The sequence below is a fragment of the Nomia melanderi genome, chromosome 12 (genome assembly GCF_051020985.1).
Source record: "Nomia melanderi isolate GNS246 chromosome 12, iyNomMela1, whole genome shotgun sequence".
Lineage (NCBI taxonomy): Eukaryota > Metazoa > Arthropoda > Insecta > Hymenoptera > Halictidae > Nomia > Nomia melanderi.
In genome coordinates this window covers 10,395,395-10,421,244 of record NC_135010.1, presented here as the reverse complement: position 1 = coordinate 10,421,244, position 25,850 = coordinate 10,395,395, and the positions used below count along the sequence as shown (strand labels likewise).

Below are 25,850 nucleotides of genomic sequence, written 5' to 3'. Positions count from 1 at the left end.
CGGTTTGTTTGAAAATTGTTAGGATTTGACTGGCGAGGAGATCCATTATTTTGTCTTGAATTGTTATATTCCCGCTTTCTACATTCTTCTATACTGTGGCCGAAATTTTTGCAATACCTACACTGTTTCATACTACTGGACGCGTTGTTCCGGTTCGATTGAGTGAAGTTGATCGTTTTACTAGGGTGTGGTTTTTGTCTCCCTAAATAGCAGTCGTTAGTATTGTGATTTGATTTATTACAAATTCTACAACGTTGAAAGTTATCGTATCTCATGCGTAACGCTTTCTCTTCTGCCAAAGCTGCCGTAAAAGCACTATTAATATTGGGGAAGTCGCGGTATCTCAACATTTGAGATATTTGTGGGTGAGAATGATACACGAAACGATTGAGAGTCATTTCATTTACCATCGCTACTCGTCCTGCTAATGTGTTAACCTCACAGTCTGTTGAATGAATAGTTCCTAAAATTCTCGATTGAAGTTCCTCTAACTTTTGGTAAAATTGGGAAACGTTCTCGTTACGGCTTTGTTGAATTGAGTTCAACTCCTCCATAAGTTGTTCTAGAGATTTCTTATCTTGGTATAGATTTAACAATAGTTCAGAAATTTCTTCCCACGTAGTGAGATTACAGTGTATGTCAATCTGATCTCGGGCTTTACCCTCGATCTTATTTTTTACAAATAATAAAAGGACTGGCTTTTGCGAAGGGCTAGCTAATTCAAACACGGCGTCGACTTGTTTAATAAACGAACGTAGCTTTGTTCTGTCGCCATCGAATTCTTTTGGCAACAGCCTTATTAAATGATCCAAAGATATTGCTACTGAGGAAGTGATATTTGTGTTAACGTCATTATTTAGGGACATTTTTGTATAAGAGGATGGGATTATAAGTCGGAAATTGAAAAATAATACGTTGAGAATATCTGGAGTTCAGTACTTACGATGCGACGGTACGGTTTCTTCCTTCCGAAGAGAGACTGCAACTCACAATGGTGCTGGAGCCACAAGGAATCCAGAAGATACGACCAGTTGTGTATGTTGAGCTTCGGGACGAGTCTCTTCTTTTCTTGTTGTTCCGATGTAACCGATGAAAATCAGCACCCTTTCGTCAGTGAGACAGTGACTGTCCAAATGCAACTGAGTGAAAGGCCGTCAGAACAATCCCACTTCTGACACCAAATTTGTGTTGGATTCCGGATTGAGGAATTTAAACGCAACTTGTTAGAGAGGCTCGAAGGTTTTTATTCGTAAGCGGTAAGTTCCGCACGCAAGTACGAACTACAGAGAACTGACTCGCTGGTTAAAAATGGTAATATATATACTACTGGAAATGGTCGGCATAAGGGTAGAGTGCAAAAGGGGCAAGATGAGTAATCGGGTACGGGAAGCTAGCTGGTTAGGAATTTGGAATCTATGAGTCAGGATGTTTTTCGCAGGATGATTTGTCGTGTTTGTCGCGGGGCGATACAATATCTAAGGTATCGGTAGGTTAGTCATGCAACACTTTTTTATAAGTCACTCCCGTGTAAGACTCTATCGATCGGAATTAATCAGAGAAGAATTCGATCAGGAAGATCGAATATATCCCGAGTTTCTATTAACGTTCCGCGAGCGCGCGAGGATAATTGTTTCCGGATGATTATCCGATCTATCCGGCTCTCTGGATAGGCTATTAGCGCTCGTCCGAGTTTGTATCGTTCTATTGACGCGTTCCTCGCGTTACGCTCCCAATTACCTCGTGAGAATGGATCGACCGGGAGGGGGAACGCTGTTCGAGAGACAGATTGCATCTTAATTAAAAGGCTAAAGGACGCCGGTTGGTAGTCGCAGAGGACGATCAAGAGAGAGAAGAGAATCGCGGCCTCCATAGGAATCGATTCTGTTCGCAGCTATGTGCATCAAATTTATTTTATTATTCACCCTACATGTCCTATAAAAAAGGAAGAACTTCCTTTCTACAAAATTCTCGAAAATATATATGCAATCATTTAATCGTCAAACTTCAATATGCAAATTTTGATCACTGCATATAAGAAATATACAACAGAAACGGAAAACGAAGTTAGATATGTACATAACAGCTAAAAGCGTAGAAGTTCCTGGGCCATCAATCGATAATAATTAGATATAATTTGAAGTTGCAACACTGAAAACATGGAACAGTGTTCACTGCATTGATCAGTACCAAACCGAACTAATAATCTTCGCGACGAGCCTCCCCGTCATTAAATGGGGTTAATAGTCGGTCGATAATGCAGCTGCAGGGGCTACAACGCGTCCGCTGGAACGCGATCTGATTTAGCAATCTTTTCGCCACGCCCTGTGTCTAATCGTTAAGGAAGGGAGGGAGGACCTGGGGCCCTGTTCATTAATAAGCCTGACACTGGCCCACACACGAAAACGAGCCGGAGTGCCACGTCAACGGGGAAAGAGCGGTCGCCCTCTCGAGGATCCTCTCTCGCGGACCTAGTGTACACGCGCGACCCAGGCGGACGAGGGGAAAGAGGGGAGGGAAGGGCCGAGGCGGGCACCAAAACGTTCGTCGACGGATTCAGGATCGGGACGTGGTCGCAACGAAAACGTCGAATCATCGGCCGTCAATAAATACCGATCGATCTTGCGCCAGCATCTATTAATGACTAAACGTCGGCTAACCAAATTAACCGTGACTAAAGTGCGTTTAATTCGGCGTTCCAGGGTCGCTCGCTGCATTGTTTCCGATAGCGACGGATAACTCCGATAAGATACGTTCCTCTTCCCTGAACTGAATCGCGGAACTGTTGTTCAACTCCGAGACACAATATTTTATATACGATCGTGTCTAAAGTTCTCGGTGTCTAATGTAAATAATGTCTGCTGATGGAACTAATTGGATAATTAATAAGTTTCCTTTGATAGACGTATTTTCAAGTTTTAACACACTCGAACAGTGATTACCATTTGATTAAACATATATTTTATAACCCTATGTATTATATTTTATAACTCTAAGAGTCAATATTTAATTTCGTGTAATGCACCAACGCGTGGAATATTGAAATACAGTTCTTAAATTATGAAACACTGTTTACGAGATAAAAAGTATCAACGGTATTTCATCAGAAAATAATGAGTACAATGGAGAATATTGTCGAGTACAAAAAGTTAACACGAATAGTACAGCAAGCCACCCTAATCTCGATATCGATCGAATCCCTTTTGCCAGCAATATAAAAGAACTACCCCTAAGGGTTAAAAACAGATTTCACAGCGACCGTTTATAAATTGAGCCTCCCCTTGCGCGTAGCAACGTGTCAAAGTATTTTCTTCCTAACGAACCACAATAATATCGTCGAACGAGCGGACCAAGGAAATCATAATCGGTTAAAATGATCGACAAAGGGTTTCTAGTTCGAATCGAATTCCCAGGACGTCACTGTTGAGCATCTCTACACGACGTCTTCCAGACAAGTCCTGCGAGGATGATTTAAAACGACTAGCCGAGCCATCGCGCTAATCCCTCGAGTTACAGGGAGACTGACAAGAGATATCCTGGTCACTGTTTCCGGTACCTTAAGTGGATTTAATCCTGTCCGACGCGTAGGTAAGGAACCTCGCGTCTCTCCGAGGACACTCGATAAAGCGCGAAGGCGCGCGCTCGCTACTTGGTAACACGATGCATCATCTCCCACCCCTTTTGCTCTCGTTAGTCCCTCCCCGCGGCGACCTCGACGGTCTTTATACTCCCTCGAGCCATCCACGAGGTTTCCCCCGCTTAATCCTTGCCGCGCGTAAATCATCGACTTCCTCCTCGACGCCTCAGAGGGTACTCCAACTCATCTTTGCTTGCGAACACCGGCGAATCGAAAGTTTTCCGAGGAGTTCTTCGATCTGAGAGTAAAGATATAAATACACTAGCAAGAGACTCGGGATATCTTCCTCTGACAGTCTTAGTGACTCTAATGATGTATGTAAACGTATTTTATATTGTAGGAAGTTCAATTCGCAATGGTAATAAAATAAAACGAAGTAGAAGCGCAAACTCTGCAAGGTACAAAAACGATACTAATTATTTGCGATAGATAAATGATTCTTCTCTAAATCTAAACAAGCTCAAATATAGCTTTTAACGTGGATAACTTCATAGAAAAAGTGAAACATATGCGATCACTTGATAACTGCATTGCTCGATACAAAAAATGCCGATCGAATGTTAGGGCTCCATCGCCGAAATCACGAACGTGTCGAGTGAGGATTCAGCGATGACAGAAGGCGCTCGGCAGAGCCGCGGGAAGGCGGCGATATTAAATTCGAAGTGGAATATACAAAGAGGACAGCTACACAACAAGAGCCCGGTGAACGGAGGCTGCGCCGAGGGCTGTAGGGCTAGAAGAGGGACTAAGTAGCCGTGTACTAGCACGCGGTGCGCCGGCACTCGAAACACAATTCGTTCCGGTTCTCGAAACCTGAAATGCTAATCTGCCGACGTTTCCTTTTGACCGATTACTCCCTCTTATCCCGTCGCTCTCCATATTCCGCTCTCTTTTTCTGGGCTCTCGCTCGTCGCCGGTGAAAAGTTCACGATCGGCGTCGCAACCTTTTCGCCGACACGGATCGAGAACGAAAAGTTCCTTTCGGAAAAATCCTCGAGGGCCGGACAATGGGCGTCCTAACAAGCAAAACCGTTCGGCCGTCTTCCTCTTTCCTGAATGCGTCCTTCTCCCGTTGTGGCTCTTCTGCCGTTTAGCACCGGTGCACAAAGATGCAACAAAGCGAGGGAGCGAACGGCGACCCTCTTTTCGTTTCTCTTTAAGGGAGGGAGAGACGGTCCGGCGAAATCTGTTTGCTGTTTTCTCCCGCGGCCCGTGCAAAAGTTGACGAGACTTTCAGTGGCCCTTGAACACGAGGGGGGGAGAAAGGGCGCGGGCCGCGCCTAATACTTCGCCCGTGAATGCCCGGCCCTCGAGGGCCCTCTTTCCTCTTTCTCTCGAGTGTCGCCCGTGTTTGTGTACCTGCGCGTTCGAGGGGCACGCTCCGATATTGGCGTTCGACTGGTTTCCAAACCGTTTACCAGCGGATCTACGGCTAGATGGATCTCAACGATACGGGACGAGCCGGCGAGTAACTTTTGCACTTTCCGAGGGTACGGAGAAGCTTATTCGCGGAGAAAACTTTTTTCATGGGATACAGGGTCGGTTTTTTCTTTGTAGTCGAGATTATGTGGTGGTACTAAGATCGAAGAGCTTAGATGATTTTGGTGACTATGGTGGTAGTAAATTTATGTGGAACTACCATTTGTTTTGATCCTAGGTCTGCTCTACGATGGTTAGTTCTTATATATGAGAGATCGACGAGATCTTCGAAAGATCTTCAGAGAATAAGTAAACCAAGTTAAAGGTACAAAAAGACAGATGTTGAAAATAATACCACAATTCACCCTTTCTCGTTTCAAGAACCGTTCACTGACTCCAAAACCGTAGGAGTTATTCAGGTGGTTTGTAAACTCACCCTCCGCGCACAAAGAGAACTGAGAGAAAGTCCATCTCCGATACCGGAGAACGTCAAAATCGACCATTCTCTGACGAGCCGTCCCCCGGGACAAACCTCTCGGTTTCCATTTCGCCGAGGATCCGTTTCCAAGGGGTAGATACCGAAGGCGGGAGAGGGGTTCGAGGATAGGAGGGCAGGGTGCCCCTTTCGCGGCGAGGACATTCAATTATGTTAGATCGGTGCAAAGATAGCCGGCGCCGTGACAACTATATACGCGCGGGTCAGTGTCCAAAAAAATGCCACCTTCCACGAATAAATAACGCGCGCTTTGCATACGGGGAGATACGCCAGGGCCGTACGCGGTAGCTGAGGTGAAGGCTTTTTTCGTTGCCGTCGAAAAAAAGCGCAAAGAAAAGGGGGAAAAGAGAGAACGGGAAGGCTGCCGGTTCGACGTGTCCATTCCGAGGATCGCTACCATGCCCCCGTCTGACCCGAAATTCCGATCGAAGTATCAATTTCCGTGTAATCAACTCCGCGGCTAGAGAGCCGACCGGTGAAACCCTAGTCCTCCCACGGCGGAGGACGGTTTTCTGTTTTCACGCGGCCCGAAACGGGAGGACCGCGCGCACGGTCCCCGACCCTGGTAACTCTAGATGGGCATACCGTGGACCCATGGCGCCCCTATCTTTTATGCCGGCAGTTTCTGAAAATCTCCGAGTTTGATCTGGCTCTCGCCGGTGTTCGCCGCGTACGGACGCGTCCTCCCTACGCGTGTATACGGAGAGACCGGGAGAGAGGATCCTCTCGGCGAGGAAAGGTGGAAAGAGAGAAGAGAATGGAAGGACGGGAGAGTCGGGATGGGAAGATTAGTTGCCAGCGACAGCAGCAACCGCAGCAGCAACACGTGTGCTCCGCGGACGGAGTTTACATAAACACGTATAAACGTCGTGTAAACCGACGCGAGAGAAAGAGACGCCGGAGAAAGAGGGGAGGGAGAGAGGTAGAGAGTCCCTGGACCAGGTCCCGAGCAACGGTAGCATCCGGACTCAGATAACGGGCAAGGATATACGACTCTAAACTGCACCTACGTGCAGGACACTGGGCTACCGAATTTTCGAGAAATCAAGATCCCATGGCGATTTTTCAGAACGACCGGAGAAGTGTCTCGCAGGAAATCCTGCGGGATCTAGTGGCTCCTAGTTCCTATTCGAAGAGGTGCGGTTTCTATACCGCGATCGATCCTCTGTCGTTTGAGAATTATTGCATCCGAGGGTGGCTATACCTTGGAAAGGCTTCCTCGTATACTCGAGCCAGTCGGGATCCAGATCCGCTGCGATTTTCCAACCCCTTTCGATGATCTATCGGGGTGAAACGGCTGAGTTGGGTCTCTGTGGAACTTGTTGGGATATATTTTTATCTTATCTTGAAATTCTTGAATTACCGTTTGACTTTGTAATGGGGAGAGCTTCGATGGACGCTTTATCCGTGTGAGAACACAGAAAATGGAATGGGTTCATTTAAGATTATTGTCTTGAGGATTTGTGGAAAGAATTTAGAAAAGTGTATCATAGAATTCTATAAAATAATAGAACCTTGTGTAGCTTCCTTGTGCAGTAATTTAGCTGAGACACCTAGGTGTCTATTGAAGTACAGACTTCCTTGTCATTTTCCTTTTATAAGAAACTGCAATCTTTTTATTGTACTATGATAGTATCAAGTACGAGATACACAGACACGTATCGCGAGTGGCTCGAAGCAGGCAGAACATAGAAGAGAACGGTAGGAACGGGCAAACACTCGAATTACCAGGGAAAGGAAACATCTGCCAATGGCGCTCTCCCTTTTCGTAGCCAACATGGCGGAATGATCGGCGCATCAACCGGTAGTTACGTTTACCCACGGATTTGCGGTTCTTTTTTTCGCCCGTGTTCCTTTTCCCCACGCCTCGACTTTTTCGAACGAATTTTTCCGCGAAGCTCTCCCTTTTCGCCCCTTCCCTGTTTACGGAACCACCGCCGCGGAAGCGTGCTTCCAGCCCCGCTGGCCGCATCCTTGATTCCTCGGCTTTGTCCGGGCAGGTTCACGCGGCTTTCGCCAGACGCCCGTGTAAACTTTGCTCTTACCGTGGAAATCCTGACCATAAATATTCCGAAAAGAATTTTCTGCTTGGCAAGAACTGAAACGAAAGTGTAGTCGATTTTTCATTCTGGAGTTGATAAATTCAATTCTAGTCATAAACTACCAGAATCGAAGTATCTTACACAAATATTCAACGTATTTATATTTTTGTAGATAAATATTCAACAATATTCGCGTTAATAGATATTTAACCTTAGCAAGCTTCCGCATAAGATTCTTCTAAAGCAGTAGTATTAGTATAAAATCTAAAAATCACCGATCCAATTACCGCAACGATCAGGATCAGAAAATCCGCGGGAAAAATGAAATGGCAAGCCTCGAAGGGGCTGTGCGTATCAAAAGCGCGGAGTGGCATCGCGAAAGGCGCTAGTCGTGGCGCAATGAATCCCGCGTAGCAGACACTTCCATTTTCGGGCACGCGATGATTATCCAATCACGACCGGCCGTCCGGGGCACCGATTCTAATTCCAGCCGTTGCCTCCGACCCGCTGTTCGTGCAGCTTTCATTAAATCGCGACGTTCACGTTTCGATCCCGCTTTTATCCCGCCACGGAAAGCTCATCGATCATAAGCGGCGATCGTCCGATCTCTCCTAGCCTTTCCATACCTCCCTCTCCGAGCCTATCTCTGCCTCGATCTCGACTTTTGCCACACGAGGACAAAAATCACCACCGGCACGAGTGGAACAAGGAGAAGAAGCGAAGGGGGGGCGAGAAAAACGAAGAGATAGAAGGAGACGGTGCAATCAATTTACAAAACGCGAGCCTCCCGGGGACCTCTTGTCTAGATCCAATATCTCGGGGTCCTAATCCGTGCCAAGATCGATCCCCGGCTACGTTTTCGGATCTTATCGATGCCCGGCCTGGAATCGACGCGCGACTATCCACTGACATTGTTGTTTAGGGGGATGATTTCTCGGTTTTCACTAATGCCGAACGTATAACAAGAAAATTATCCACACGAGAACCCGTCGATAATAGAGGGGACGGGCCTGAACGAGATCTAGCCCGGACACCCTGGAGATAGAGGGTAGCCGGTGGAAAGCTTTCCCAAAGGGTGGGGAGAATTCGGTTTTCCGGCACGGCTCGCAACAATGTCCGATGGCCTCGGACCTGGTGTCCTCCTCGAGTATAATGGTCGCGAAAAATCATCCGTTATCCTTCGACGAACGGAAAGCGAGAGAGGCGAAGCCCCGAACGCCGGCACAATGGCGTACGCCCATATATCACTCCGGAGGTTTCCCGAAAACTGCGGCTCAATGAGACTCCTACTAAGAGGCATTCAAGGCAAGATGGAATTCTAGATTGCTTTTATAGTGCGCCTCCTCAAGGTGCAAGCCGAGACACACCGGTTCGAAACCGGACGGAAGTGTATCGATAATAAATCTTCCTCCGTGGCCGCGCATTGTACAAGCAAATATCTTTTAAAGCAGCTCGTTCTCGTTCGGGATCGGACTAATTCCGACTTTACGATCAGAGATCATCCGACGGAGGGTCTGTTAATTCAATTGTGCGAAGGAAACGTTTCGATGATTGTGTTCCCGCGAATTAACGCCTCGCCGGGGCCTTTGTTGCGAGAACAATGCCTTATTACCGGGACATTCTCCGCGGTAAGTGAGAAGAGGAGGAAATGGTTTCCTTAGGATCGTCTTAATTAATTGAAACATTAATATCAAAGTCATGGCTGGGTGTTAAGTGTTCGCTCGGTGTCTTCCGAATTACATACCCTATTTCCTAGAGACTCTAGATTTTGTTCAGGAAAACGCGAAACCTACGCGTCGCGAATTGAAGCGTTTACTCCAAAGTGGAACAAAAGAAGAATCACTTAGGATTCGGTTTAAATTACATTTCTCCTTTTACGTTTCATTATGAACAGAAATACCAGAGAAAGATCAGTTTAGACTCCAAATTTATAAGAACAGCGATCTCCAAATGCCACGATCGTTGTCGTTACTATGTCGACGAAACAATGTTACGTTCCATAATTTCTCGTCGCTGATTCGGCGGTTACGAAGCGTATTCCTCCGGCGGATCTCGTTGTTTTCTATTTTCCGTGGTCAGGTCCGTGGGTCCCGGAGCGGGCGCACGGATTGAAACGCACACGCGTCCGCGCATGTGCTCCTCATTCTCTTCGATCCCGGCCGTAGCCAAAACGATTATAATAACTATTTTATCCGGCGCGGATCTGGGCCATTGTGCCTCCCCATTCTGAAAGTCATAACACGGTGCCTACGCTGCCCTTCGGGAACTGCTCTTCGGGGCTCCCTTTTGGCTCCGCGCTCACTGCGCTATAAACCCGGCGCACCATGAATCTCGAGTTTATATACGCGTCTCTGCGGCCTCTCTCCCCTTGTGCTCGCTCTCTCGCAGTTCTCCCGGTCTCTCCCTTCACGAACACATCGTCTCGGCGCGCACACCGACCAGCAACTGTGTTTCGAATTTGTATGGACGTATTATGCCGGGCCGTCTTCGATGGAAGATGACGCGGGCAATATCGTTGATACCCGGCGAGATTGAATCTCGCGGGGAAATTGGGCGGATCGAGGGAAATGGAATTCGTAGGTTTCGTTGAACAGGAGTTTCATCGTTTGGTTAAGCCTTTGTATGAATAATTTGTAGGAGTCAAATGCAGGACTCGTTTTCTAATTAACAATAAAGCTACTTGCAATTTTTTTAAATTGGAACAATACGCTTCTTGAGATTTGAAGGGTGTCCTAGACTTGTAGCTGAGCAAATGCAATTTAAATGAAAGGCTATCGCAAAAACGTCTTTATAATTGAAATACTTGTACAATAAAAATTCTGTTAATTTGACTCGTTCGGTAGTGTTGAACCTTTGAATTTTAATCACAATTTTCGATTCGACTCGATCGGAGTTAAGTCTGTAATTCTTAAATATTGAACTCTTTCCTCTCGTATAAAATAGTAGATCGATGCATCCATTCTGACGAACGAATAAAATTCCAATGAAATTCAAGCGTGAGGCGCGACAAGAAATTCAAAGAACATGATACAACAATTCAACGGAAGATACTCTCATAAAATTCAGTTTGCCAACGGACGTTCTCTGTACCTTCGATCGCAGGAATCATCGCCATAACTCGTTCCTCCGGGAAGCGTGAGATACGCGTTCGAGTCTGGATCCCCGCGCGAAATTCCCTCGGAATCCTTCGGCCGGGTTCGAACTTCCATCCGAGTCGAGCCTCACCGACAGAGGAATCCTCCGTGCGCGGACAGGTAAAGGAGAAAGAGGAAGAGAGAAAGTAGGGACGGGTTCGAACTGAAATTTTCAATTCTCCAAACGTTGTATCCCTTGGAGATTTTCAAAACTCGAAATTCGCTGACAATTCTGGTTTCAGTAAAGGAAAATCCAACAATATACAGAAATATCTAATTCACATTTCTATTTAAAGGCTCTTTAACATTCATACTGCGAACGATGCTTCATCCATTGACTTTGTACCTTTCTCAATCTCAACTTCAATATTTTCAAATGCAGAAAATAACTGCCAAACTTCGAATCCTCGAAGCATTCTTCGGTTTCACGAGGTTTCAAAGTTTCAACGTTTCGAGTAACCCATCCCCAAGAGAGAAAAGATTCGCTCTCCCCGTATCACGCGTGTATCGAGGCGTCTTCGTATAGGGGTACGGTGCACGCACACGCGTCCGTCGCCTCGCACACGACCGTCGCCGGCAATATTTCACAGCATATTGTTGCCATCTGCACACGCAACCCCGAGAGACAGAGAGAGAGAAAGAGAGAGAGCGAGGGAGAGCTGAGCGCGCGCACGACAGAACGCCGGGACGTAGGAGAGACGCGAGAGCGAGGCTTTTATTTATCTGCTATTTATTTGCCAACGTGCTCGCTACCGGAGTGGTCCTCGGCCGGGCTCACGACCCTGCCGGGGACAGATTTGAAAAGTTATTAATCGTCCCGTTTTCGGTAGAAGGAGAGACGCGCGAGCGGAGCCCCGGCTCTCTCAACTGGCGAATCTCCTTTTGTGCCGTGGGGCTGGGATAACCAGGCGTCGTTGGCACCTCGGGGCTCGCTAACCCTCGTCCTCGATTGGCTAGAGAGAAGAGGGTTCCTCTCAAGGAGGTGCGAATCGGTGGGTGGAGATTCAGAGGATCGAACAGGGAAGATCGGAGAATAGAACAATCTCCGTATCGGCCTATTGTTTTGTTATCGATTGAATTCGAAGGATGCTTTGTCGTGGAATAGTTTATTCCAAGATTTCATAATTAGAGATGAATATGGTCGAGTTGTATAGGGTGTTACATACTGATAGAAAATTAAGTAGTCGGGTATTCATGTGTACTAGGAGTTAATTGTCAGTGAAAGATTCTAAAGGGATCGAATTTACTTGAGAAATTCGGAAATCGAGAAACTCATTCAGTTCTTGTATCAATGAATCAAACTTTTGAGAAAAATTTCGTAACACGATCCTCCCAGAGATTCTCATTCATCTTTCCAGAGGCGAGGGAGCTTCTAAAAGTCGGGAAAGGAGTCGTTGGATCTAATTTAGTGGACGGCGAGCGGAATTTTCTCGACATGGTCAGGCGGCGTGTTGAACGCGGCGCGGCGTGTCCATCGCAAATTGGCCGGAGCGGTGAAACCTCTCCGCGCCGGTAGCCAACGGGAGAATTTGAAGCATAGTCATGTGAAACGTCAGATAAGCGGCGCGACACCGCGCGCGTACCGCTATCTTTCCAGGTTCATAAATATTTAAGACGCCTTCTTACGACGGGGCCTGCCATAAGCGCCCGCAGTCCACGTCCGAGCGATTTAAATATAATCTGTGTCGCGGCGATACGTCACGGGAACATGGCAATGTTATCGCGCTTTTCACACGTGAGATGAATAACGGCGCGGCAGCACGGCGCGCGCTGCGAAAACTCGCCACGCTTCTTTGTCGCCATTCGCGCGCTGACTTTCCATCGAGCGATACGCCGCGGATCGACATTCAAAACTCGAACCGCCGCCGTTCGTTATCGGCCGCCGAGAAAAAGACGCCAACCGGCAACGCGTAACGATCGTGATTAGCAAATAGAAGAAAAGGAACTGCCGAATAGACTCCGAAACCGTTTAGTTTCGCTAATCGAAACAAGCGACGAGGTTTCGAACGGTACATTCCATTTTTAATATATCCGAGTGAACACTTATCTATGGGGACACTGTTACTGAATCAACCACGTTGAACTTCGGTTTTATCGTTTCTTTTGTTCAACATCATACCCGTTCTAACCTAATAACTTTCTCAGTACGTTTATTTTAATCGTTCTACATTCGAGTATCTAATACTACACGGTATTCACTATGACAGACGATACATCGAAAATTCACCGATGCCATCTCGATCCGAAGACTTTAAAGTTTCGTTCAATCGTCGACTCCAAGCGGACCGATCCATCGAGAAACCTCCGGTAATAAAGATCCCCGGGCGTAAAGAGGAACAATATGGCAGGAAAATCCTGGCGACGGTAAAACCTTCTCTCGAACACTCCGTGGAACCCATTCCACGGAGCCTGGTCCTCGTTTTTACGTTCCGCTAACGCGGATCTCAAATCCGCAGCCGCGACTGTCGCCCCCCTTCTCCCTTGGTCACGGATAAGAGAGTTGAAGGACCGAGAAGGAGAGAAAAAGTGCAACGGAAAGGAACACGGAGATAAGGAGCGAGAAAAAGAGCAATGGAGAGAGAAGCACAGTGAAAGAGAATGAACGAGAAGGAAATAGAGCAGCGGAGAGAGACACGGATTATAAGAGAGCGGGAGAAAAGGAGTAACTGGGAGAGACACGGAAAGAGAGAGAGAGATAGGGAGAGGAGGGCGAAGTTGGCCACCATTTTCCCCATAAAAAATCCGCCAAGTTTGCGCTTCCTGTTCGCGCGTCTCCGCACTTCTCGGCGAGAGAGCGCCAGTAGGAAGTCCCGGAAAAGGGTGTCTACGCGGAGCTAGATGGGGTGGGGGTTGGTGTGAGCCGACGGTAAAATATATTCCAGTCAACTTCCGGTGGAAATAAATAAGAGTCACGCCACACGGTCTCGTTGCGCCCCGACGACGGCGGCCATTCGTGTGCAGGGGAGCTTATCTCTCGATATCTCTGCTCCTCGCCCTAGGCGGAGAGGAGAGCCACTACGGATAGAGAGCGTATGGAGGGGCGAGTGGGGACGGAGAGAGAGAGAGAGAGAGAGAGAGAAAGTGTGTGTGTGCCGGAGAGAAAATGTTCCACCAGTGCTCATCAAGATATCCGGAAATCACGATGGAACGATCCGCGATACGATGTAATCGCGTACGGGACGCCTATTGTAGCGCCGCGAGTCGCCGCGGTTTTTCCACCTATGCCCCGAGGAAAATATTCTTCCTGTTCGTTTCTCAACGACCCCGGGCCTTTTCCCGCTGCGTATCGCTACTTTCCACCGTGATAATTAGCACACACGTACACACCGCGAACAAGAATGCTTCCGGTAGGAAACACGACCCAAGAAGCGAGAAAGGTGAAATTAATTACACGCCGTAACAGATGTCAAGCGTCTTATTCGATTTTATTTATCGTTCCCTTTGTTGCCCATTTGTCTCTTGCCCCGTGCGCTCGATACGGAACGACTGATTTCGGAATGGATATTCCGAGGTCGAGATATCAGGCGTCAAGTAATTCCGAAGTGGGATAGTTTCGTTTAGAAATCGTTCTCGTTCGGGATGTTATGAAGCGATTAACTTAGAAGAATATGATTAACTTCACTTCGAGTTGTGTTAAAAGTATCTGCCGTTTAATCTACTAAACGGTGCGCACGTGTAATCAGTTCTTTAGCAATGCGTTCCGAAGCGAACATTACACGAAGTAACATGTCAACGCGTGTCAACGCGTGCACCGGCGTCTTTTGTACGCACGCCGGTGTTTGTTGATTATTTTTGAACGGCGATTGTTCGGTAACGGCGAGCATAGATCAACGTCCACGTTTCTATCCGCTGATTCGCCGGCCACGGCGCTGCGTGTACCGCTTTTCAATTATCGCTGTGTAACGCGCGTGTAATTGTACGTCTCAATTACAACGCCATTAATTCCCGTCCCCGGTTTTTCCTTTTCTTTTCCAGGAGAGAAGCCGTTCAAGTGCGAGTACTCCGGCTGCGAGAGGCGGTTCGCGAACAGCAGCGACCGCAAGAAGCACAGTCACGTCCACACGTCGGACAAGCCGTACAATTGTCGGGTTTCCGGCTGTGACAAGTCCTACACCCATCCCAGCTCGTTGCGCAAGCATATGAAGGTACGTTCGTTTCCAAATGATTGCACGCTATCGAATAATTCGCGGTTCGCCCATCCCCTCTCCTTCATTCTTCGTTATTATACTTTGAATACAGATTTTTAGGGATTAACACCTCGCCTTGTGATCCCTTTCGCAGCTACGTTGATCAAAGTGATTTAATCATTAACAATTAGGTAGACTACAGATGAAAGCTGGATTAATGGAAAGTCTGTTCCTTTGTAACTAATCTTCAATTAGTTTTTTTATTGGAAATTGAACACTGCAGTAGTAACTATCAGTCCTCTATATCAATGAAACCCGAAAACTACTAGATAAACTAAACGACGAATACGAGACATGAACGCAAAGCAACTTCTATAACGTCTACATTGTGCAAAAGCAGTTAGAAAAACCCACGACCGCGTAACAGCGCATCATCATTTAATTCAGCCATTAAAGGTTCAACCGCCCGGAGCCAAATGCGCGCGTTGAATCTTACGCAATTATCCTCGTTCACGCGATCTTCCCGGCGTTTCCCTCCCACGAATTAACCTGCGAGCCGCGTTTTCCATGGTATCGCACTCGCGCACCGTATCGTTGGCTAGCGGCGTGTTTTCCGGCGTATATCGTTTCACGCCAGGCGCAAGAGGAACGTAGGTACCTACGCTAGGTAGACACGGGTAGGAGAGAGCGGTCAGCGGACAGTAGAAAAAGAGTTGTGGGAAGATATACACTCGGTTCCCCGGTTAGGCGTCCCGGGCGCAAGGTTCATGCACGAACGGCCACGGAATCTTAATAGGAAATTATCTGTGGCAACAACGAGTGGCGACCGGACAGCGGAGCGCAGAAACCGTCCAAAAGGCAACTCCCGAGATACGTGCGCGATAGGTTCTCCTGTTCGTATAGGGGATGGGCGGGGGGAGAGAGCGTGCGGCTTTCGCTTCTCCACGCTTTTCGCCGGGCAACCGTGATTCGCGGAAGGCAGTCGTCGAGATTTGCTCACTGAATTATGAACGAAGAGGAACCCGGGACCACGGCGCGCGGGGACAGGAAACTACGGAGCCTTGATCTCTCCTCTCCCCCGGCTCTATCTCGCTCTCCGCACCCTCTGGCCTCCTCTCCGTGATCCTCCGGGTGCTCCTTCGGTTCAGCCAACGCGGCGACGCGCTCGTTTTGCTCGTGATTCCACCTTGATCTCCGAAGCGATAACTTACGACGATCAAACACACAACTAGCCCCGCGCCGCGTTTTTTCGTTCGGTTACAAGACGCGACGGCCGAGACACGCGCGCGCCGACCGTGGATCATCCCCCGCGAATGTAATTCCGGGCCCGGCCGAGCGGAAAAGTAAATTAAAAACGCGCCGGAAGGATTTACGGGAGGATCTGCCACGGGATTTAACCGGTTAACGTTTGACGAGTGTGCGTGGTGTCTTGGAACCCGGATTTGGTAAGTTCGTCGTGTGCAAATGATCGTTTGCTCTGAAAATATGAGAGCGGGATAAATCTCAATTGGTATGCTTCATCTGTAGGCATTAGTATTAAAACTGCAGTGCTCGAGGTTCATATTGAATATTCATTAAGATATCTTTGAAATGTCAAACCAGGTGTTATAGCACACTTACTGCTTGATTTTGATCGTAAGAGACTTTCAAACCTAAATACCAACAGCTTTAAGAAATCTACACGTTCCGCGGATCCTTTCATCCGTGAGTCTTTCCCGATTCACCGGATTCCAGTCGCTAAAGCTCTCCCCAGAAACTCCTCCCCCTGGAACAGTATCAACCCGGTGGTTCCCAGTGCAAGGGGGTAACGAAAAATAATCTGACGCTAGGCTCCGCCTCTTGTTTCCAGGTGCACGGCATGACCCTGGGCGAGGGCAAGATAGGAGGGGGCTACGAGAGCGAGGGTGAAGAGAGCAGCAGCAGCGGGGGTAGCTTGTCGGTGACCGGGCACACGGAGTCCCCGCAGCCGCCTCCAGTCGTGCCGACGACGACCACGGCCAATCCACCGTCGAGCCATCCGTCGACTCGCGGTCCCGAGCTGACGGAGTGGTACGTCTGCCAGCCGCCGACCGTCGGTCCCCAGCACAGTCCTCTGCCGGGGCCTCCGCCGCCCCATCACCTAGGACCCCATCACTTCAATCCGCTGATGCATCACCAAGCGACCGCCTACTAGTCCCCGAACTAGTCGACCCTAGGGGAGAGAGATGATTCCGCGTACGATGATAGTTCGCGTCGGGTAAGGAACTGTGATCTAGGAGCAAGAGGAGCTAATGTTCGGGACAATCACCCGGCTTCGATGACTCGGCTGCGACGACCGGCGGCAACGTGTTCTCCGTACTTCTGTGGGACGGTGATTTCCACTGGAACACACCCTGAGAAGATTGATCTGAAGAGTTCTTTAATCGCTGGAGGATTGGATATTAAAGATCGAAGATCAACAGGCTGCCAAGAGAAGAACAAGAAGAGGATTGCGCTTCAGTGTAGGACTTCGAGAACTTAGGCACGGTGACATCCGATCAGGAACGAACGGGGAATTAGAGGTTAGGGTACTCGAGCGACCAAAGGTAGACCGGAATCGAGACTTAATTAGACTGCGGTTAGTATATTTATTGTTTCACGTTGGAATTCAGTTGATTGGTCGACGCTCGGCTTCCGGGGGCGCGAAGCGGGGACGCGGCGGTGGTATCGAAGCACGGGACACGGGAGAAACCAAATAAGAAAGTTACCTCGGATCGAGGCGGCGCGCCGGGGCGGCGGGACTGTAAATACGATTAACGTAGATCATCATCGTGCCGCGATTTTCGGAAAAAATCGCAACGGGCCGCGACCTCGCGTTTCTTTCTCGATCCTCTCGCTGCCGGTCGCGTTTGAACCGATCGCGCACCGACCGCTCGTTAATCGTTCCTCCGGGGCCGGCCACGACCGATCTAGGCTCGCGTCTCGCTTGCTGCAGCGGATCCGATTCGAAGCGTGAAACGACCGGCCGGCGAGCGGCCGAGGAAACGCGATCGGCTTCCGCGCGCGGGGATGATCGAGGTTGGGTTACACGCACGACGAGGCGTCATTGTAAATATAATTAATAGGCGATGTTATCGAAGCGGTGAATTAAAGGGTTGCCGGGGAACGTCCGGGGGAAAAGGAGACGTTCCGCGTTTGTAAGATATGAATTACGGATTTCTTTCTGATGTGTGATATCCTGTAAATAAGAGAGAAAAAAGAAAAGAAAGAAGGGAGAGAGAAAGAGAGAGAAAGAGAGAGAGAGAGAGAATGTATGTGTGTGCGTCTGCGTGTGGATGAAAGAGAGAAAGAGAAAGAGAGTGATAGGGTGGGACAGACCACGGCGATTCTAACATTATTGTAATAATTATTATTTCCGTTGTGTATAATGCTTGGGGTTGCCGGAGGAGCGTAGACGGCTCCCGATCCACGAGACCATGCCTGTATCATATTATAATATTTGTTTTGCAAAAAAGATCCCGAAATATATTGACGATGCAGTATATTAGAGAACTGTGACTGATTTATTTGACGCGTCGACCACCTATTCCTGTTGTCTCGGTGTCCGGCAAAAAAGGGGATTTAATTACGAGGACTATTCGTCGGGGATATTAAGATGCGTATTTTATTGGTGGCAGCGGCCTCTCCGGGATCTGTTTGCCTGCATTTATTTTCTTCGTCTTTTTTCCTTTGTCTTTTTCCTTTTTTCCCTTTTTTTGTTATTTGTCTCAGTCCATTTTCCTTTTTGTTTCCCTGTTCCGCGCGACCCCCGCCCCGCTGAACCCCGGCCAGGATACGATTCATAAATATACGATTTTAATGTCGTATAATTGATTATTGAAAAGCTGGCCCGGGACGATGACAATGCTGCACGCGAAGGACCTCCAAGGACCGTGGACGACCTTTTTCGTACTGCGGAGGCGGCTGGGATACTTTATACTTGTATTGTAACGGAATTTATGAACGATCGAGATAATAAAATGCGACGAGGAATTCGGCCGGGCCGCAGTTTCGGGTGAATATCGGCCGACTAAGCATCTCCGTTGATCCCGGCCCCGAGATTACGTCGTATCAATAAATAATAACTTTAACGTGTGGAAATTAACGTTCGTTTTATTGCGCGCCGCGTATTCCGGTCTTTACGAGGGAGAGAGAGAGGAAGACCACGCCAGTGTTCTGTGTAGAGTTTTTAGTGTTCCGCGGAGATATTTCTGATCGTTTCCTGCGCGACCACCAAATATACCTGACGTCGGCGGTCGATCCCTTCAGAATGTCTCGGGAACGTAGGATTTGTCTTAGCGAATCGTAGGAACAACTGTCGGGTTGAATAAGTTACTTTGAACTCGTTTAGCGATTCTGAACGAAGTGGTTCTGCAACTCCGCAGGCCGAAGTTCTTCTAAGCTAACCACAACTGTTCGTGGCTACTTAAATCATTCAACTCAACGGAAGCTACCTTCAGCTTCACTCGTCTCAGCAATTAATCTCATAAGAGTAACAAAAAGTTCGTCGCTTCATGGGAGACTCTGAACTCAATCCAATAACCAACTAACCGATCGAAGTAATCATTCTTTTCCCGTTCCCCTTCGGTGCGATCAATAATCATAAATCAAGCAGTGGCCACAGTACTACCGGCAAAAATATAAAAGGCAGAAAAGAAGTCGAAACAAGCATTCGACCAATCGTTCTGCCTGATCGTCAGATCTCTCCGGCGCATCTCCGCGTCGTCAGAAAATCCGAAAGACCGAGCAAACGGTGGAATAATAGGTATGCTCGCGCGCAGGCTCCGAGATTCCTAGGCGAGATTATAAAAACAGTTTCCCCGCGGTATTATAAATATCTTCGCGGGGACGGGTGGGTCCTTATTAAACGGGCCCTCGAACGTAAGGAGCGTCCTCCTCCGGTATCGAGCGGCTCGGGGAGGGAATAAAAAAAGTCGAGCAAGAAAGGGGGAACGCGCCACACACACACACACACACACACACACATACAAGTGCTCACGCATGAAACGTATAAATATACACGCGATGCCACACACGTACACGGTTAGGAAGAGAGGTTTGTCTGGCATGGCGCCACAATGTGTCTAGGCACCTACGCGAGCGGGGACGAGGCGGGGAGGGCGGGGAGAGCAGAGATAGGCATCGGGATCGGAGGAGTGGACGATGGCCGGGCCATTTTATTGCTCGATAAGCAGATGAATTCGTCAGATAATTTCACTGGCCCGGATGCAGATGATTTTATTAGCTGGTACACCGTGCACACGCGCGCGCGGCCAGGGAGAGGAATTTTTCAGTGCCGGACACGATTGAGATGACACACGCGGGGCCCCGGATGAGAGATCTCCTCGGGCCGATAAAGGGATGCTAGTAGATCTCTCTTGGTGTCTTTGCACCGCCTCGCCTTTGATCGATCATTTTCCCCTGGTTTTTGTGCGGCGGACCGCCACTTTCTCTTTCTCTTTTCGTCTCGGGTGTCCGTGGATAGAGTGGTCCATAGACGTCGAAGACTTTTAACATTGATTGCGTTCCAAATTTACGTGGACTGATAATCTGTCTGGTGAGGTATAATAGCGAGTATCTAGATTTTTCTTTGGGTCTTTGCTATTTGTCTTCAGATTTACTAGCTTTTTTCTAATTTATGTATAACGAACCACTCATCTCTTTCCCTTTCTTTGTTATATATCCATGGATAATCTACGGACACATCAAAGTTGTCTGAAGTCCATTCCAAATCCTCATGGTCCAAGAATCCTTCGTCCAATAAAGTGACACTAGCAGATTCCTTTTGTCTTTGCGTAGCCTAGCTTGATCCATCATGCTGCCCCTATTTTTTGTGCATCGAACCTCTTTCTCTTCCTGCCTCGCGTGTCTACGAGAGATTAGAACAGTCCACGGACGCATTAAACTGCTCCAAGATCTCGTATCCAGAATCCGCACGGACCGCAGCGGCGTTTCTCTTCGGCGAGATTCGTTACAGCATATCCGGGGTCCAAATCGAGCTCGCCGGGCCCTAGGAACGCGAATATCAACCGCAACCGTGGCTCGATGTCCGGGCCAGGGACCATCCAATCAGTCAAGTCGGTCCGCAATCAAACTCTCTAGTCCTCTTTCTTGCTCTGCCTCTCGCCGTCCGTCGTTTCAGCCGAAATCACGACGGCAGCCGGACCTTCGTCAGAGAACGCCGAATAAATATCGTTCCGGCGCGAATAGGAGAAACGAGAAATGAAGGGGAGAAGCGGGAGGAAAGAAGGGTTGAGGTCTCTGTGGCGGAGATTCCATCGTATGGTGTGTGCCGACGCGAAAAAATAATTCCGTCGCTGGACGCGTCCTTTTGTCTTCGCCTTCCACCCGGTTTTTCTCTTTTTTCAACTCTCTCTCTATCTGTCTCTCTCGCTCTCTGTCTTTTTTCCCTACCTTTCTGCCCCCCCATTTTCATCCGCTCATAAAGCCGGGATTCATATTAAAGGGCACGACACTATAATTAATGCCGGACGGTCACGAAAGACCGAGAGGTGATGCGCTCGCTGGATTTCGCGGAGCAACGGGCCTGCGGTCCGCACATGCGTCCGCGTTACACGCTTGCACGCATGACGCGTGCCGCGAACCTACCCTTGACCGCGGTGCGCGTGCTACGTTGAAGCCCAGGACACGCGAGAACCGTCGCAATTACGGGGGTAATTAGTTGGAAGTTTGCGGAGTTGTAATTGCCCGCGAGGATACCGTAATTATCTTTGTACCCTTCGTTATTTGACGCTGCGTGTTGCCCAGTGATTTGAATAGTGCTTCGCTCTTAGTGTCGAGTATCGCTTCTTCTTCAGTATTTATTGTTGACGTTATCACGAAACAATTTCAGTTTTATCCTTCTAATGCACATTCTAATTGAGGGACATGAGAGTTTGCGAAACTTATTTGCAAATTTTATAAACTATGTTACGGTGATGGTAATCTTGCGTGAACAAGTAGCACTTTAAAGTATCTCGACGACTCGAAGTGCCGTGCGCATACATCGTAAATATTATTTTTGAACGATTTATGCCTTATGAATATGCATTTTGATTCGTTTCACTCTTCATAATTACACGTCTGCGTACAGTGTAGCAAACGTTGCAGTTTCAACCGTGGTAGTCCCCGGGAATCAAAGCTGCTGAATCTCCTATCGTTCAGGTTACCAAATCACATAAATTCCTCAGCATAACTCGACGGCATGCGAGCGAAATTCATTCCGTGGAACAGAAGGAAATGTGCGCGCGCCGCGCTACAAATTCGCGAGAGTGAAAAAACTCGCCGCCGCAACGGAAACTTGTATTCAGCTCGCGGAACGCGTTCGGATACATAAATCCGCGCCGTAAACCTTACAATGTAGAGACGGTGTCGACTAAAAATCAGCTACCCGGAGGGAAATCGAATCGCGACGCGACGGACGTGGGAGTATCCGTCCCGTGACAGGCCGTCATCTATACCGGTAGCGAGGGGCCGCGAGATCGTTCATAGGAACGCTTGCGTAACGAGTGACAAGCCGCGAGTCAAGAATTTATCGGCGAAGCTCGAAGATAGACGAGACTCGGCGGAGATTTACAACGTCAATGGGAAACGGACGGTATCGGGAAACAGTCTTAACCCTTCCAGTGACTTACATCACATCGAAGGCCTGCAGCTGCGTGCTTAATTATTTCCAACTAACGAACACACTAGACAATACAGTCGTTGTTGTAAAATTGAAATAAATCATTGCAAGGTAATAAATCTTCCTATCGAACTCGAATGATTATATTTTCGTCGTTCCAAAATTCATTACTAGAAGATTGAAAATCCAGAATTGGAAAAGTGTAATCCATCATTCCTCAAACCGAAACGAAAGAAGATCAATGGCAGCGTTCAATATTGTTCGGCGAAATTTTCGCAATCGAAGACCCGTGGTACTCGAACGGTCAAGACCGGCACAAAGAAAAAGGGCGCACAAGAAGCGTGAAGGAGTGCAGAAGAAGAAGAAGAGGCGAGGTGAATGGAAATCGAAAGAAGAGAGCAGGTCCCGAGGATCGTTAGCCCCGTCGGGGCACGATCGGCGACGCCACTTCCGCAGAAACGACGTAAAACGATGTAAGAGGATTAAAACGCCGCGGGCCGATTGGCTTCCATTACCGGCCCCGTCCGGACTGTAAATCCTCCATAAAGCTATTGATAAATCACGCAACATCGCGCGCGAGCGCGAGCTGCGGGCACGAGCAGCGCGACTCGCCTTAACGATCTCCTCGCCGTAGTTCTTCTCGTGGGTTACGAAAACGCCAACAAAAGCCTCACCACCGTCAGTCTTTTTACCTCGTTTTAATGGAAACCGGCCGTAACTGGCGGGGACCGGGAGTCTTAACGGGAAACCGGGCTGCGTCTAGAACCGGCCGCCGGACGTATTTACGAGGTTAAGGGCCGGCACCGGGATTAATAAGGGAAACGAAGCCGGGAACGGAACGGAACGGATCGCGAGCTCGAACGATTTTAATCGATTAACGAACGGTCCGATCGTCCGCTCCATTAATTTAGCCCGTGGCGGTCGTTGCGCGGCTATGCCGGTCCGGTTCCCTTTCTCGTTTCGGTCCCGCGAATATCGATCGATCGGTTATTACCGGTTCCGCGGCGGCTGTTAAATCCCGCCGCGAGAAGCGATTGATAAATCACGGGGAACATTGTAGGTTCGCGCGTTCCAGCCTCGCAGCAGCGCGGATTAAAAACCGGAGGATGTTGCGGTTTTATTTTCGCGCGGCTTTTTTTCCCCTCGCGTTCCTTTTTTCCGGCTGTTTTTTTTTTCCTCCCTTTTCCTTCCTTTTTTTTTGTACTCTTCGAGCGTCGCGCGGCGATAAATCGTCGCCGGCGAACGGTGCGCCCGCTGAAGAATCGCGCGCCGTCCCCGCGAATAAATTACTCTATTGATGGTTTCATAAATAACACAATTGTGGGCATCCGGCCGGCGGAGATTTATCGGTATTGCGGCCACTGAAAACCGAGCATTTACCCGAAGAGTTGCAAACTCTACGGCGACGCGACGCGACAGGACGCGGCGGCCATTTTTACGCGGGCAAGGACGCGGCGAAGCGACGACGCTTCTCATCGGAGTCCTCGAAATTACTTTAATTCCGGACTTATTTTAACCATGAATTATAATGTATCGGGACGGTGCCTCGCGTCCGAATATTCTTTTCGCGTTGATCCCCATGCAATAAATCACTGCAATCCTTACGCGACCCTGCGTTGTACCTTGACGCTTCCTTGGAAATGCACGCTAATCCTTGGTACTTCGGAAAATGAATACTTCGATTACCTTTTCCTACTGAAGATATTTACGACGAATCCAACGAACTACGAGCAAATTTAATAAGGTTCCATCTTGCGTAAAATGACTTAGCCTCGCAAAGTCAACTTCCATATTTCAAAATCTCCACGAACTTTTCTCTAACAACCTCAAACATCCACAGACCTTCAGCCAAGAGAACACAGAAACAGAGACTCTTTCTAATTTGAATATCTTCCCAACTGCTCCCGAAAGAAGATACATTTTTCGCCTCGCAGAAAGGTTTCACCTGGCCTCTCCTCGCCAAGGAACATTATTGTGTATCGATTACTCGTCCAGTACCGTCCCGTCGTTCGATAAAGCATTTCGAAGACGATCGTGGCGGCCGGTGTTAAAAGGTTAAGGGCTGCTCCCGCGAAGTGAAACTGTGTCGTGTATTTCGAAGCCGGAACGCGGCGCTCCGTTCAATGAATAATACCTCGGTGCGCGGGAGGGAGACAACGGGCACTCGCGATGCACATGTACTCCTTGCCGGGCGCGCTCCTCCGTCCGCGTCGGGCCCGAAGGATCCGCGGGAGGATGGTGTGCGTGCGCCCGGGTATGATCTACGGGGGTTATTACAACGGCAGCAAGCCACGACGTCGAGTGCTTACCGGGAATACAGAGCCTCTCTCTACTCTTTGGCCCCTGCCACGATATAACATCCTCGCCCCCGCCGTCCTACCAGAAATCGTTCAAGTAAATACAAGGCAGCCGACTGCTGCATTCGCCAACTGCATGTCCGCGGCTGCGAGGAGAAACGCCGCGCGTCTCCGTTTTCGAAAATCCGAATACGCGCGCTAACACTCTCCGAAGTGTTCGTTCTTCGCAGTAAATCTTGCGTCGTTTGATTTAGTTACTGTTTAATAGGACACTTCGATCGTTTGTTCGAGAATATTTGTGAAGCAATGTGGTAATCGTTGTGGCAGTTGAAATGAAATTGAAAGTTGTAGATGTTGACACTGATTTATAGTAATTCGTTGCACGGAAATATGTAAAAGAGAATTTTATCGTTCTGTGCGAAACGAATTTCAAGTAAGTTAGGAAACGGAAACTGGAATATTTACCGTGGGACAAGTTTCGAAGCGCGTGTTCGAAAACTATCTTAATTCGATAAGACAAGGTAAGTACCCGCATAACTCTACATTAACAATAGAAACTTACTATCGTGTGTTCATTCACGACCGATCGTTGGATGATTCCTCGTCGGAAGCGACGATGAAGATGAAACTTCATTTACCCCCGTTCTACGCGTTCGCGCGCGATTAAATCGCGTACCCATCGCGGTAACAGCGTGAAACGGGGGTCGGGCGATAACGGGGGTCGAATGAAACATCATCGAACCGGATGACCTGACTCGAATATTGCGATGGTCCTTACCAATAACCGGAATTGCACCGACCCGCTGTGAGTAGTTTTCGTTATTCGACCGTGAAGTATTATCGCGAAGGAGGATAAATGGAGGCAGGCCGCGTGGAACAGGAATAAAAGAGGAGGGCCAGACGAACATTTACCCGTCTGCTCCGATCCGACGAATGGGAGGAACGGAGGCAGAGGGACAGAGGAAGAGGAAGAGAGAGGGAGGAACGAGAGTCGAATGAGAATGAGAGCCGGAAAGTGCAATTTGTAGTCGCTCTCATTTGTCACTGTATCCCCCTCCCGCCGCCGTTTCACCCCTCGCC

General features: G+C 48.5%; 1 protein-coding gene across 1 annotated transcript in view; it reads left to right on the top strand.

Annotated features, from left to right (window-relative positions):
- The window catches only part of LOC116431899 (uncharacterized), a 44,221-nt gene extending 25,870 nt beyond the window's left edge, over window positions 1–18,351 (top strand). Inside the window, exons 2-3 of the mRNA XM_031987973.2 lie at window positions 14,701–14,870; window positions 16,702–18,351. Of these exons, the coding sequence (XP_031843833.1) occupies window positions 14,701–14,870; window positions 16,702–17,025 (494 nt within the window). The 3' untranslated portion in view covers window positions 17,026–18,351. The remainder of the gene's footprint in view (window positions 1–14,700; window positions 14,871–16,701) is intronic.
- The last annotated feature ends 7,499 nt before the right edge of the window (window positions 18,352–25,850 follow it).